This window comes from Athene noctua, chromosome 7 (genome assembly GCF_965140245.1).
Source record: "Athene noctua chromosome 7, bAthNoc1.hap1.1, whole genome shotgun sequence".
Classification (NCBI taxonomy): Eukaryota; Metazoa; Chordata; class Aves; order Strigiformes; family Strigidae; genus Athene; species Athene noctua.
The window spans coordinates 18,858,819-18,872,579 of record NC_134043.1 but is presented as its reverse complement, the minus strand read 5'-3'; the positions used below and the strand labels follow the sequence as shown (position 1 = coordinate 18,872,579).

The following is a 13,761-nucleotide window of genomic DNA, read 5'->3' as shown; positions in this document are numbered from 1 at the left end:
CTTTTCCTGGAGCTGATAAAAAGTTTCCTCGATGACCACTGTCAGAATCAATGTCCACTCCGATTTTTTATAGTGGATTATTCCCCATTACCTTGACTTATGAAGCTTCAATCTGACAGAATGAAGAGGGGTTGTGCTTAAGGAATTGGTTAGCACAGGGTGGAAGACACATCTGACCAAACAAATCCAGAATGGTTTCGCCTACAAACCTGTTTGCATATGATTAAGAAACACATAGAAAACTATCAGACCCTCAGGTGCATTTAAACCATGAAACAAAAGTTGTGAAAGTTTTATGGGATTTATATTTATTCTAAAATGTCTGCTAAGCAATTAAATGATGACTTTATTGGTTTGTTTAAGAAGCATAACATTTGTAGATCATAGTATGTGTAATTTCTTGTATTAAGTACAGTAAGTCATAGGTTTGTTCAATAAACAAATCTACAGTCCAATATTAACAGCTTTTATTGGGAACACACTAACTACTCTTTTGTAGCAAATCTTTGCAAAAATTGTCTTATTCTACTATTGATTTCATTGTAATAATACTAAAAATGGAAGACTCCCTGGATGGTAAACATGTATATTTTAAGCATGCTGACCATAGTTTAGCAAAGTACTTACATGTCTCAGTTACCTTATAGCTGTAGGTGGGCATATACAAAGGCTTAAAGTACTTATAAGCGCATAAATGCTTAAAATTTACGCATCAGATTAGCTTCTTTACCAGAGTTTAAAATTTAAGTTCAACACTGAGATCAGTTGTGTGACAAATTCTTGAAATGCTTTAACCAGTGGATCAGCTGTATGTTATGGATCTGAGCTCTACAAACCTGAGCTAGTTAACAGGCATAGGGGAACTCTGAAAAATATCTTTAGGCCTAGATTTTCTAGGCCAACAATTCAGACATGAGGCAGCTAGGAGCAGTAGCAGTTAAAAGCTGTATGAAGACTGCAGATGAAAATAGAGTTCTACTGAATATTTGCTCTTTGCTTGTAATTCCCGTTTCTATGGTGCCAGTGTGATTTAGGTTTGCTCTACCCATCCAAAGTCCTGACCTAACACTTAGCTTTTCTCAGGAGTTTAGTAAATGGCAATCAAGGGAAAATCCAAGACTGTTCCCTATGCAACATGGTAGTGTCCTTCCCCTTAAGGAGTGCAAGAGATGATGTTCAAAGGGTAAGAGAGAGCCACAGCCACTTCCCTGTTTTCTTGGCATTCCCTGCAGAGATGCTGACAGCACATTTGGGGTGATGCAAAGAACTCTTTTCACCCTCTATTTTACCCATATCCTGCTGGCCCCATGGCTGAGAGACATTTGTGCGTATAATTTGTACGCATGTGTATTTTTGCTTTAGCTGCAGGTAGTTAAAATTATGTGAAACTCATAGTATTAGTGTGTACATGCTAGTGAAATTAAGATTTGCTTAAAAGCTTTGAATATGGAAAAAATACAGGTAAGGTGGGCAGATTTTGTATGCAGTACTGTACTGAGTAAGCGTGGAAAGGGAACCCTCATAAGAAAAGGACAAGAATGGCAAAAAAATGTAAAAATGACTGTGTTACATGGAAGGATGAGTGACATAGTGGGTATGGTTTTGCCAAGGATCTCAAAGGGCAGATAAGGCAAAGACAGGCTTTGAGAAGCTAACAGGGACGGGCCAGAGGCAGCTCCAGACCCATTAGCCAGTTTCGGTTTATGGCAAGTATTGCAGTATTGGTTTTTTTCCCTTAATGTTACATCAGGTGGATTACACGTATGTCTGTCTGATATTGAATTGATACTACTGCAAATCAACAGCCAGTCTGACATGCTAGATTTATAGTAACAGTAAAATTTCTACACAATATTAAAGCATCTATATTATAACAAGCTATTCTAGATTTGTGTCAAGTGAACATTTACTGGGAGAGGATGGACAGAGAGCTTGGAAAGGTGAGGATTCACCAGGGGGTGGCTCGTGTGGCACAGTATCAGCCACGTGGGTAGTTACTCTCTCTCTCCACTTCATGTCCATGCAGGAACAGCAGCTATCTAGCAGAGTTTTAGAAACATAAAGCTGTATTAATGCTATTGGTCACCCTTATAAGGGAGTTTTTCACTTTGGAAAAAGAAGTTTCTAGCCTAAAGCTATGAACATTTAACAAAAAAACCTTAGAGTCACCTTTAGAAAAAAAACAAACCAAACCAAAACACATTCTGCCTAGTGAGCACTAAACAATCAGTTTGCAACTAGGGATTTCAGTTAACCTGGAAGTGGCCAGTATAAGCTGTCCTAAAGGGCCGTCTTACCTGATGTGGGCTGGTGGGGACCGAAACTGCAGAGCCTGGCAGCAGTAATGATTTCCAGGGAGCATGGGAGGACGGAATGGTGTAACAGAAACACACAGGTAGAGCTGCCAAAAGGAAAAGGGTGTTGCTGGGCATGGTTGGGACCTGTCAGGGGAGGTAGGGAAGGTGGAAGCAGTGCCTGAGCCAAGTGTAAATGGAGTGGCAGAGCTGATAAATGAGAGTAGTTCTGTGTTTGGGCTAAACAGGAAAACTTTTGATTGAAAGGGAAGATGAATACAAACTTGGATTGAACATCTGTGTAGAGTACCTAAATAGCAAAGGCAAATCAGCTCAGACAAGTGCATATATATATGGGTCCAAGTATACACAAAAAGCAAGAGAACAGATCATCGATAGAGAAATGAAGACAAAAATATTTACATAAAGTGGGTTCCAGACAGAAAGTGAAATAAAGGAGCCAAATCACTACAGCAAATGCCCTGAAGGAAGACAGGTAAAGCTTCAAACAAACAAATAAATAGAATTGGAAAGTTATAAAATTTAATGTGCAAGATAATATAAACTATGTCATCAAGTTTACTTCAGAAAATGTTGTCGGCCATGTTGGTTTTACAAGACACTAAGCTGGCAAAGATGTCTTATTATTGTAATTAACTAGCTATAGCTTAGTTATAAATACCCAGGCCAGTATAACTGCAGCTGCACTAGAAAGGATTTACCAGTTTGGTAAGAACAGAATAGATTCAAGACAGTAAAAAAACTGTTTAGTCAAAGAGGAAGATCTGAATAACGAAGAAAAAAAGGAACACGGGAAACTACAAAGCATTACTAAATTGCCAAGTTGCTTTTAATAAAATATTTAAAAAAACATTGTTGATGTGTTCATTATTAGGAACATGTAATCAGAACATGTGTATTTTGATCTTACTGACACGAGCAGAAAAACCCACCTGAGGCAGGGCTCCTTCCCACAGCCCAGAGCAGCCTCATTTTTGCTCTCTGGCACCTTTATTTTTAAACAGCGTGATCTCTCAGTATGACCCAGAAACAGGTTCTGGAGCACAAGAGTCCCTTTCTGGAGGTCAGTACTCAAAGCAGTGGCCAAATGCTCCTGAAAAGATGTAGATAGTTCTGAGTGGCCAGATTTTCATAAACGGTTCATTAACAAGCTTTTCTCTCAAAATCTGAAATTCCCTGAAAGCTGCAGTTTTCCTGAGGTACATTACAGTTCCCTGAGAGTTACAACCCTTCTGTTTTGCAAAGTCAGGTCAGTTCTAAAACAGCTTGTTCAGCAATGTTTCCTGTTGTTTGTTCTCTGCCAGACATTTTTATCATCTGTTAAACTGGGAGAAAACCCTCCAGTTATCTGCTTCTTTCTAAGTGTTTGGCTTCATTTGCTTCTCAATTCCTTCTTTTACCAAACTGCCAGTGAGAAGCTCCCCCCATGGCCAGAGGTTTCTGTTTCCATCTTTGTATCATGACTGAGGTGGACATGGGGGAACAGAGGCTCAGTTCAGTTATGCTGAACATTTATTCTTATACATTTATGTACACATTTTAATATATTTATATATTTGTCTGTTATATATATTTATATATAGTTATATACTTGTCTGTTTCTGTTTACATCCTTTTATCATGATTGAGGTGGACGTGGGGGAACAGAGGCTCAATTCAGTTATGCTGAATATTTATTTTTATACATTTATGTATACATATATATTTATATACTTGTCTGCTATGCATAAAGAACAATGCAGAAACATGCTTATGCAGATTAAAAAGAAACTGTCGTGCTGATTCCAGTAAAACTACTCTCTCTAACTCGGAGGTTCTGCTTTCGACTTTCCCTCCTCTATTCATAACTTCCGTAAGACTGAAACTCAACCCAAGTGGGGCAGCTCCGACAATTATTCAACTGAAGATGAACAAAAAGAGAGAAGGCAATTATTTTTTCCTCAGGCCAAAATGTAAAATGACTTCGAGTTGAGAAGCTGACCTAGCTAAAAAACCAAGTCTCTGAGCGGGGTCTGTAAAAGCGGGGATGCTCAGGCGCCGGGCAGCGACCCGGTGAACACGGACCGTGCTGTCACCGGTCTCCCACCCCCGGTGTCTCTGTGTGTTTCCTGGTTCTTCTGAGGACAAAAGCACCCGCCATGCAGGCGGGAGAAGGTGTTTTCAGATGGGAAAGAAGGTTAACACGGAGCTTTCCGTCCCCTGAACCCACAGCCCTGACTCGGGCAGACGGCCCGAGCTGCAGGAGCGGCGTTTCCCAGCCCTGCCGAGCGGCCTCCGGCGGCGGCCCCGCTCCCGGGCAGGGGCGGGCGGCTCCAGCGTGACTTCCGCGGCCTCCCTCCCCCGCGGCCCTCCCGCCTCCCGCCGCCGCACGGAGGGAGCCCGGGGGCCTCCCCCACCCCGGCCCGGGCCGCCCCTCCCCTCCTCCCTTCCCCTCCCCTCCCCGCCGCGAGGCGCCGCCGGGGTGGGATCGCTCCTCTGCCCTCCCCGGGGCAGGACTCGGCGGGCCGGTCCCGCGGAGCGGAGCGGGTGGGCGCAGTGCCGCGGCGATGCTGAGCGTGCGGCTGCTGGCGTGCTGCCTGCTGCTCGGCGGCCGCGGCCCGGCGCGGGGCGCCGCCGCCCTCAGCCGGGACGAGGTGCCCTCCCTTCGGAGTGAGTGACGCCTCCGGGGGGCGGCCCGGGGAGGGAGGGCAGGCGGGGGGCGGCGGCGCGGGGCGCGCACCCCGGGGGACCCCGCGGTGGGGCGGGGGGGGGGTCGTCGGTGTCCCCGCTCCGCGCCGGGCTGAGCCGCTCTCCCCCCCCCGCCCCTCTGTGCGGGGCTTGCAGCGGGGGGGGCCCCCGGGCCTCCCGCTTCGGGGCCTGCCCCGCGCCCCCGGCGGAGCCCCGGCGGCTGCGAGCGCTGTGGGCGGCCGGGACGTGTCACGGCGGGGGCGAGCCTCCGGCTGGGGCCGGGCCGACCCCGGGCAGGAGGGTTTGGGCAGGGGGAGGGTCTCGCCCCGCAGCGGCGTGAGGGGCTTCGGAGGTGCGAGGGGCCGAGGGCAGCACTGACCCCCTGCGAGCTGCCTCCGCCTGGCGCCCTTTGCCTGCTCACCGCTTATTCCACTGTCCATTGCTTTCCTTGCACCTGGAGGAAAAAGAGATATTTTTTTTCTCATTCACAATAAATCCCAGTTATTTTCTCTACTACTACATAAGCGATTCTTGCTGCTTTTTGCGGGAAGGAAGTGGGAGGTGAGGAGGAAGGAAAGGAAGATAACTTGTTCTCCTAGTTTTGGTACAGCCGTTTATTCACTACAAGCTGTGTTAAACCTACGTATAAACAGGAGCTTGGAGGTACTGGCAAGCTGTTGGCTCTTCATCGGTGGCTTCATGTCAGCTTGAGGCTTCGCTTCTGGGAGTTTGTTTCTTGTCACCTTGTCCTTATATGGAGGGGCCTGGATGTAATAGAAGCGGGATGTTTCCAAAGGCCTCTCAGTTCCTAAAGCATAGGCTAACTCCTTTTATCTTTGGGTCCTCTGGGGCTTGCAAGTTCATAGACCGCCTTGCAGCTCTTCATCTGCAGGATTTTGGGCACAGAATCCTCCCTGACCCCAGGAGCTTTGTGGCAAAACCCATCTGTGAGAGCACCCGTACAGTGATGGTGTAGCTTTGCATGCTGAGAGGAGAGGAGCCTAAGAGGCATTCCCAAGGCTTGGTATTGCTCCAGTTGTCTCACTGCCCCACTTGAGAAGGCTGAGCTGAGGCCCACGGAGCTGGCACTGAGCCTGCCATCTCTCATGTCTTACTTCTGCCTTGAGGTGGCACTTACCTGGCAGTCCTTGGGCCAGCACAGCTCTCTTGCAATTTTTAGTCAGGGAGTGGAAACCACATTCAGGAGGGGGCTGCGTGGCTGAAGAATTATGGTCTGGCCGCTCTTGGCATAAGTTGCTGCAGAAGGAAAAGGGGAAGCATGGTATTATTCACAGAGCTTGTCCAGCTGGGTTATTTGTGCAGACTGTGTAAGACCCTTATCTTTTCTCAGCAGTCATTGCGACTCTTAAGAGCCTTACAGATAAAGCCATTCAGAGGTTGAGAATCCTTCATCTTTGGGTTGTGGTATTGCTCCCCCCACCCCCAGGGAACTGCTCTGTGTTGTGAAGGTGGAGGTAGATTAGGACTTTGTATAAGAAGTTTATTTAAGGGTGAATCCCAGTATCATGGTGAATTAACCTCATTAATCAGTGTTTGCTGGTGCTAACATCCCAGCTTCCACTTAACTAGCAAATGAGCCATGTATTTTCTTGGTCAACCAAGATAAGACTGCTGTGGGAAAGACATACTATAGCATGAGAGGCAGAAGCCCCTTCTGGCCACGTAGATAGAGACGCTTGTGTCAGCTTGGGTTGGATAAGAACGATGAAACCGGCACAAACTGCACAACTTCACAGAAAACTCAAAAGCAAAGGGCCAAGCTGGGCATCTGTCACAGAGCGTTGTCTGATGTTTTTTTCAGTGAGCTCAAATGCCTCAGAGCTGTAGGGATACCATGGATTAAAGGAACCTTTCTCTGCCCCAGATGGTTAAGGACTTAATGTAGGACAGCTGCCAGACGCATGGGAGATGCGGTTACATGTAACAGGCTGATTCTCACCTGCTGCCCGTTGGAAAGGCTTGCCCTTGCTCCTGGCTGTCTCAAGCTACTACACTGTCCCACTACTGATTGAAAAATCTTTCTTTTCTAGAGCTACACCTAAACCGTATGTACTAAACCCATGTGGATGAACCTTTGCATCTCATATTTTAGATATGGGCTATGTCAGTTTGGGAGGGTTTTTTTTATTTTACTTATTGCTTCAGTATGCTAGGTGTAATGAATTACAGCAGTTAGAAAGTACATATGGAAGAAATCATTACTGCAAAATTTCAAGGCAAAATAGAAATGCTGCTTAGGTTTTCAATGTATAATCTTCCAAGGCTTAAAATAAATATCTTGCCTATAATGTGAAACTCTATGGGTTAATTACCATTGAATTTCAGAGTGAGTGAAGTAGCTGAGCTGTTATAGGTTCATATTTTGCTGATTTCCAGTTCCTCAGCTGCCCTCATTTTTTTCTGTCTATATGCTCAGTTAAATATTTGCTCCCAAGACGTTAAACAGCTGAGTTTTTTTCACATACTTACAATGTGATGTCACATAGTTCAGTGAATTTCTACATGATTCCAAGAAATCCAGGATGTCAGCTAACCCCACAACATCTGCTATGATCTAGAGTAGTCATGTATGGTTGAACGATATGTGTCCAATAGGGAAGGCATACTTTAACCCTTGGCCACCAGCTCTCATGGTATTGATAAATACTACCCTTTATGTATACTGTTTACAATGCAAAATATTTATTTTCTGCCTCTGTAGTTGCAGAGACTGAAGAATGAATATGGCAATCTCAGCCTTGAACTTTTTGACTTTAATTTTAACAGCACCCTCCAATCCCCTCCCCAAGAATTATTTTACAATATATAGTATGACTTCTTGTAACATATAAACCTGTACTCCATTACTGGGTATTTCTTAGTGACCAGTGGTTTTTTCCTTTGAACATGACTGATGGTTTTGGGCACACCTTTTTTGTGGATATGCAACTTGAGAAATACTACCTAGCCTTATTTTTGTGAACTTGCAAGTGGTCCACATGTTAAAAACTCAGCTGGCAGTATATTTAGTGCAGTACTCTTTTTTTTTGAAGTGCCAGTTATTCTGATGGGTATTTTCAGTTTTCTTCCTAAATAGTTCCAACTAAAATGTTTGTCTTCCGATACTATTTGATCGAATGCAGTATTCTACAGACTGAAACTTTTTTTTTTTTCCCCCCATACAGATAAAAGGATATTTATTATCCAAAGTGAAGACTCCAACTTGTGCATTAAAGTGGGTACAGTTGGCCTTATTTTGGAAGACTGTGGTCAACTTTCAAATGACATGTTATGGAAGTGGGTATCCAATCGCCGTCTTTTCAACATAGGCAGAAGTACCTGTCTAGGACTGAACATCAGTAGACCAGAACAGCCATTAAGCATGCTTGAATGTGATTCAACTCAATACTCATTATGGTGGAATTGTGATGGAAAAGCATTAGTTGGTGTATCAGAGTACAAGTTAGCAGTTGAAAACAGCAAACATATTGTGGCCAAAAAAAAATCTACTAATCACTGGAAACAGTATATGTCCTATGATGAAGATCTTTGTGAACTCCCATTTCAAGGTAAAAATAAATTTTTGATATAGAAATGTAGATGGGAAAAGTTTTCAAAAGTTCTTTTGAAGCAAGGTCATGTTCCCTCCCAGCCTCTATTGTGATTTGGGACTCAAAGTTTGCTTTTTTATATGCAATGGTTGAGGTGAGTGTACCGCACAAGTGACTTTTTTCCTTATTTGTTATATGGACCCAAAAAAGCACCAGTATCTTTGCAAACCAGGAAATGCTCATTTCAAATCCCCTATAAAATACAAAGGGAAACTAAGGATTTGTTGTTGCCTGTCCTGCAGCTTTCATTATCAGATAAACCCAAAGAGACTTAATGAAGGATTTGGAATTCTCGTTACTGAAAATCAGTGTGTGATCTCAGTCTGCATGAACTGAATGTTTGCAACGTTCAACACTGGGACTCTGAACGTGCCAAACTTTGGAGCAGAGATCAGGCTTTTGATTAATCCTGCTGTACAGCTGGTGGAGGCATAGGAATATATGTCAAGATTCAGGTCTGCAGACCTGAACAGTTTTCCAGGTATAAGGACTAAGATAAACCTGTTGACTACAAGCGTCAACAGACAGACTGTACCTTGACCCCTTCCTTGGCATTTCTGTAGAAGGAAAGAACTAATGTTTGCACAGCATGTCTCAGACTGGAGCTGTTGATTCCCCTCATTTAAACTGGGTGTTTGGGTTGCAGATCTGGTCTCAGTGGCTTCCTGTGTAGGTGTAGCTGGGCTTCGTCTCTGCTCTCACCAAAGTCCTCCCTATGGGACCTGTGATAACTGGGAAAGCACTATAGCATCCAACCTCCTCTTTAAAAACTAGTGGAGTTTATACTTAAGACCAGGCAGAGAATATTTAAGCCCACAAAAAGTCTTACACATTTGCTATGCACATATAGTGAGATGAAATTAGACCTGGTTTAGTCCTAGTACTGCAACACATGGGAGAAGAGGATCAGCCTTAGTCAGGCACTTCTAGCCTAGTTTCAGGACCAAAGTAACTGTGTTGGCAAAACCTTTCACCTCCAATTTCTATTTTCCTCCTTCTGCCTTAGCTTATGTACATGCAAATGCAAGTCACCCTGTTAGTCCACTAGGTTTGGGGGGGGGGGCTTCTCTACCTTCAAAGAAAGTATGTAACTGTGGTGAGAGGTCTGTAACTGTTGTATTTGGTTTCTTGCCAGGACCGAGTGCTTTGCACCTCCATAGGTAGCAGCATGGTAGCAGACAAAGAAGCAATCCCGATTTTTTTTTTTTAACCTATGTTCTTTGTATCATCTGTTCATATCAGAAGGCTTTAAAGAGGATTTACAATGTGTAAACTGCTTTTTTATTTGTGCACAGCCAGCCATTAACTCTAGAAACCTCTAGGAACCTGGCAGTATGTACTGATTCTGTAGTTGAAGGTCTTTGATCTTTAGGCTATCAACATGGGATCTTTGACAAACAATTTCATTCTAAGTGTGATTGTGGTTCTTTGACCTTTTGTAGAAGCTCTGAGGTTAAGGAGACACTCACTGAGGTAAAGCTTTTACAGCTTTCAGTTGCACTGGATTCTCTCAATATTTTGATACTCAAAGTACAATAGGAAATTATTTAAAATATTTTAAATAAGGCATTAATTGACTGTAATAATAGATGTATGTAACATCAGTTCTTTAGCTAGATTATTATTCCCCGTGGTATGAAAACTTATTTTTAAAAGCATATTTAATATTCCTTTGTCTTTCACATTTTCTTTCCCACTGAATGACAAAGAGAATGGAAAAACCAGTACAAATCCACTTTATAAGAAGTTTGAGGAGCAGAGGAAATAATGCTAACTTGCTCATCTGTCATAGACTAACAAAAATATGTAGAATTTGCATCTGAGCATTTATTTATTGTGCTAACCATTGTTTCATGTAGTTGTTCAGAAATGTAAGTGCAGATTTTATATGTTAATTATTCAGGGTTTTGTTGTTTGGTCTTTTTTTTCCCCCAATTGTAGTAAGTTATGAGAATGTGCCTTGTTTCATGGTGACAAATTTCATAAAGTATTGTTTCCAAATTCTGTTAACTGCAGTTATGCTGCTCATACTTGTAATGTCGTGTTATCAAGTACAAATTAAAATTAGAAAATAACTTTAAAAATTTTATTTTTATCATTGCCACTAAACCCAGGAATGATTAAATATGTGGGTGAAGAAATTTCTGTGGTCTGCATTCTTTTAATCTCTGTGTTTTATTTATTCCAGAAACATACACCTTGCTGGGAAATTCTTTTGGTTTCCCATGTGTTTTTCCATTTAAATATAATAACAAGTGGTATTATGAGTGTACTAGAGATGGAAAAGAATTTGACTGGTGTGCCACAACAACTTACTATGAACAAGATGAAAAATGGGGGTTTTGCCCAAATGCTGGTAAGATGTTCTTTGTCCTCTCTCTCTTCTCATACCCTAACAGTATCTTTACTCTCAGTTAGTAATTCTAGGATGCACTCTGTTTTGGGTTACTTCCCTTCTGTTAGAGGGGAACGTATCTTTAAAAAAAAAAAACCCCAAAAGAAGAGTTTAGCAAATTTTATCGTAATTTATCATGTTTGGCCTTTGGAGACCTAAATCCTCATCCCAAAAGCCAAACTACAGGGGGTGAGCAAAAGGATGTTACTCTGTACAGCCCATTGATCTTACCCTGCAACTAAACCTCTCCCTCCTCTGTGCCAGTGAAACATAGGGAGCCTCTCTGAAGCATTTAAAGTAAGGGTTGTTCTTGCAAAGTCCCACTCTGATTTTGACTGAATTACATCTTGCACATTCCTTTTGTTCTGTGCACTTGGATACATCTTGGGCTTAAAACACTTAGAAGCAATAGCTTTAAAAATACTTGCTATCAGAAAGATTTTGGATATATAATCTTCATTAATATTTCCACTTCTTGCATAAATAAGCAAAATAGTATCTTCTATCAGCAGAAGTGGTTAGGAAAACCCTTCCTGCTCAAGCTATGTTTCAGATCTCTGTTCCAAAGTGTCTTAAAAACAGCTGTAAATGTGTCTTTGTAATGGGGATTTCTGGGCAACCATTATAATAGATGATATTTTCAGCCTTGCTTATACTTTGTAATTATAGTGCGTTTATTCTCTTGAGTACAAGATAGAAGGAGATCCAGTGACTTCTCCTTCACAAGTTGGGCAGGGTGTTCATAGTCTGAATATTTCAACATTCAGCTTTAGGAACAAATGGTCAGCTGGTATAAATTAAAACTTATCTTTCATGGCTTCATGATACCTGTGAAAATCACCACCAGCTGCAGATCAGCTCATGAGTACTTTATCAACTGTATGAAATATGGAGCAACATTTTGTTCCATTAGTGCTGTATTTCCATATGTTCTTTAATAAAGGGTCATGAAAGGAAATCATAATCTTTCTTCCATCGGGATGCTACTGTCATTAATTGAATTGTTCAAGGTGTTACATTTCTGATTAGTTTATAGTCTTGGGCTGTGGGTGATGAGTCTGTTTCTGAGCAGAGAGTGGCTGTGATGTGTTTTGGAAGAAGAACCCCAACACTCACCTCTGCTACCAGTTCAACCTTGCCTCTGTGCTGACCTGGCGTGAGGCACAGGCTGCCTGTCAGCTGCAAGGAGGAGACCTGCTGAGTGTCACTAACCCTGAAGAGCAGAACTACATAAGTAACTTAAGCAGTGAGTAGACACTTCACTGGGGACCTTGTAGGAAACCTGTAGTTAGATTTCCTCTTTACCTGTGAAAAGGGGGTAAGCTTTGGAGCCTAATACTCTGTGTGATGTCTCTCCCATTGCTGCTTGTGAGGCTTTGTCACATAACACACCTCAGTAGAGCTGTTTGAAAAAACAAAGGTGAGGGTAAGTTACCACCTTAATAACCTGAGTGCAGAAGTGGTGGTATGTGTTATGTGAGAGTGTAATTGTCTTAATTTTCCCTCCCCACAGAAACTCCCATTCTTTCTTGCAGCTGTGGTTATGGAGTGTGTTTGTTTTCTTTGGAGAATTATACAATATTTACCTTCTCTGCAATGTACCTTGGCCTCCTTTTCTCCTGTTAAGTTTTCTTTGCAAGCTGGACTTCACCAAATGTGAATAACATTTCTGCAGGCTTGAAGTAAATGTCCTGTATGGAAAAAATGCCATCTCTGTTTTCATGAATAGATGGTGTTCCTTCTGTGACAAGCCTTTGGCTTTCCCCTGTGAAGCAAGAATCTCAGACAAATTTTGTTTTGCTACCCCCATGCAGCAAGGACCTCAGGCAAATCTCAGACAAGATCCTTCTGACAGTATGGCTCTTGTGGGTATTTTAGCATGTCTGGAGAGGACTGAGAGGAGGAATGGGTGGTAGAGCTCTGATGTGAAAAGCTGCCTTGGGTTTCTTGCCTGTTGCTTCCCATTATTGCTGATTTTCAATTGCAGGATGTAAGCTAACAGGAAATTATTAAAATTGTTTCACTAGTCTTTTGATATGTCTGCAGGCTGTAAAGGGACTGAAAGTTGTTTGGCTTGCAGAAAGCTGAAGCAGGCTAGTGTTTATGTAGCTGCTTGTTCTAGATTTAACTTTGAGGTCAGCAAGAATGGTTTGCAGGACGAGTAGCTTTTGAAGGGTGCAGACTTTTGAGTTTATTCCTTTTCATCATTGCGTTGATTAACAAAGTAATAGACTTTATCTAAGGACAGAAAAAACAGTCTGAATTTTCAGGAGACTGATTTGAAGTTTTGTTTTATTCCCATTGTGACAAGCCAGGACAGCAGAACTATACCTGTAGTGTGAAGTGTTACTTTGTTTAATTTTTTTCTGTTTCAGGGCAGTTAAACGCCACAGACATGATGCTGTGGATGGGCCTGAATCACCTGGAGGAGGATGCTGGCTGGCAGTGGTCAGATGGAGCACCACTAGTATTTGTGAACTGGAGAGCAAGTACTTGATGTTCCTCTTGGCTATGTTGTAGCAGTGTAATTATAGCTTGATACAAGACTGCTGTTCCTACAGCTACCTTTGAAAAGCGAATCAAGTGAATAAGTGTACCTCTTCTTATTTTTGTAGAAATATTTACTCATATTCATGAACTAAAAGTCCCTTCTAGGGTTGTAGCATCAACAGAGTTGGATCTTTTCGAAGCATTAATGATCTAGCTATTTCGTCATTTACTTTCAAAGATATTGTTAAGATTTCAGTTACATATATAAAAGCTATGCTCTAGC

General features: G+C 42.5%; 1 protein-coding gene across 2 annotated transcripts in view; it reads left to right on the top strand.

Moving 5' to 3' along the window:
• Positions 1 to 4,789: 4,789 nt before the first annotated feature.
• The window catches only part of PLA2R1 (phospholipase A2 receptor 1), a 41,232-nt gene continuing 32,260 nt past the window's right edge, over positions 4,790 to 13,761 (top strand). For both annotated transcript variants that reach the window (XM_074910583.1, XM_074910582.1), the window contains exons 1-5: positions 4,790 to 4,964; positions 8,168 to 8,551; positions 10,782 to 10,949; positions 12,061 to 12,234; positions 13,364 to 13,477. In XM_074910583.1, coding sequence (XP_074766684.1) covers positions 4,862 to 4,964; positions 8,168 to 8,551; positions 10,782 to 10,949; positions 12,061 to 12,234; positions 13,364 to 13,477 — 943 coding nt within the window. In that variant the 5' untranslated portion in view covers positions 4,790 to 4,861. The remainder of the gene's footprint in view (positions 4,965 to 8,167; positions 8,552 to 10,781; positions 10,950 to 12,060; positions 12,235 to 13,363; positions 13,478 to 13,761) is intronic.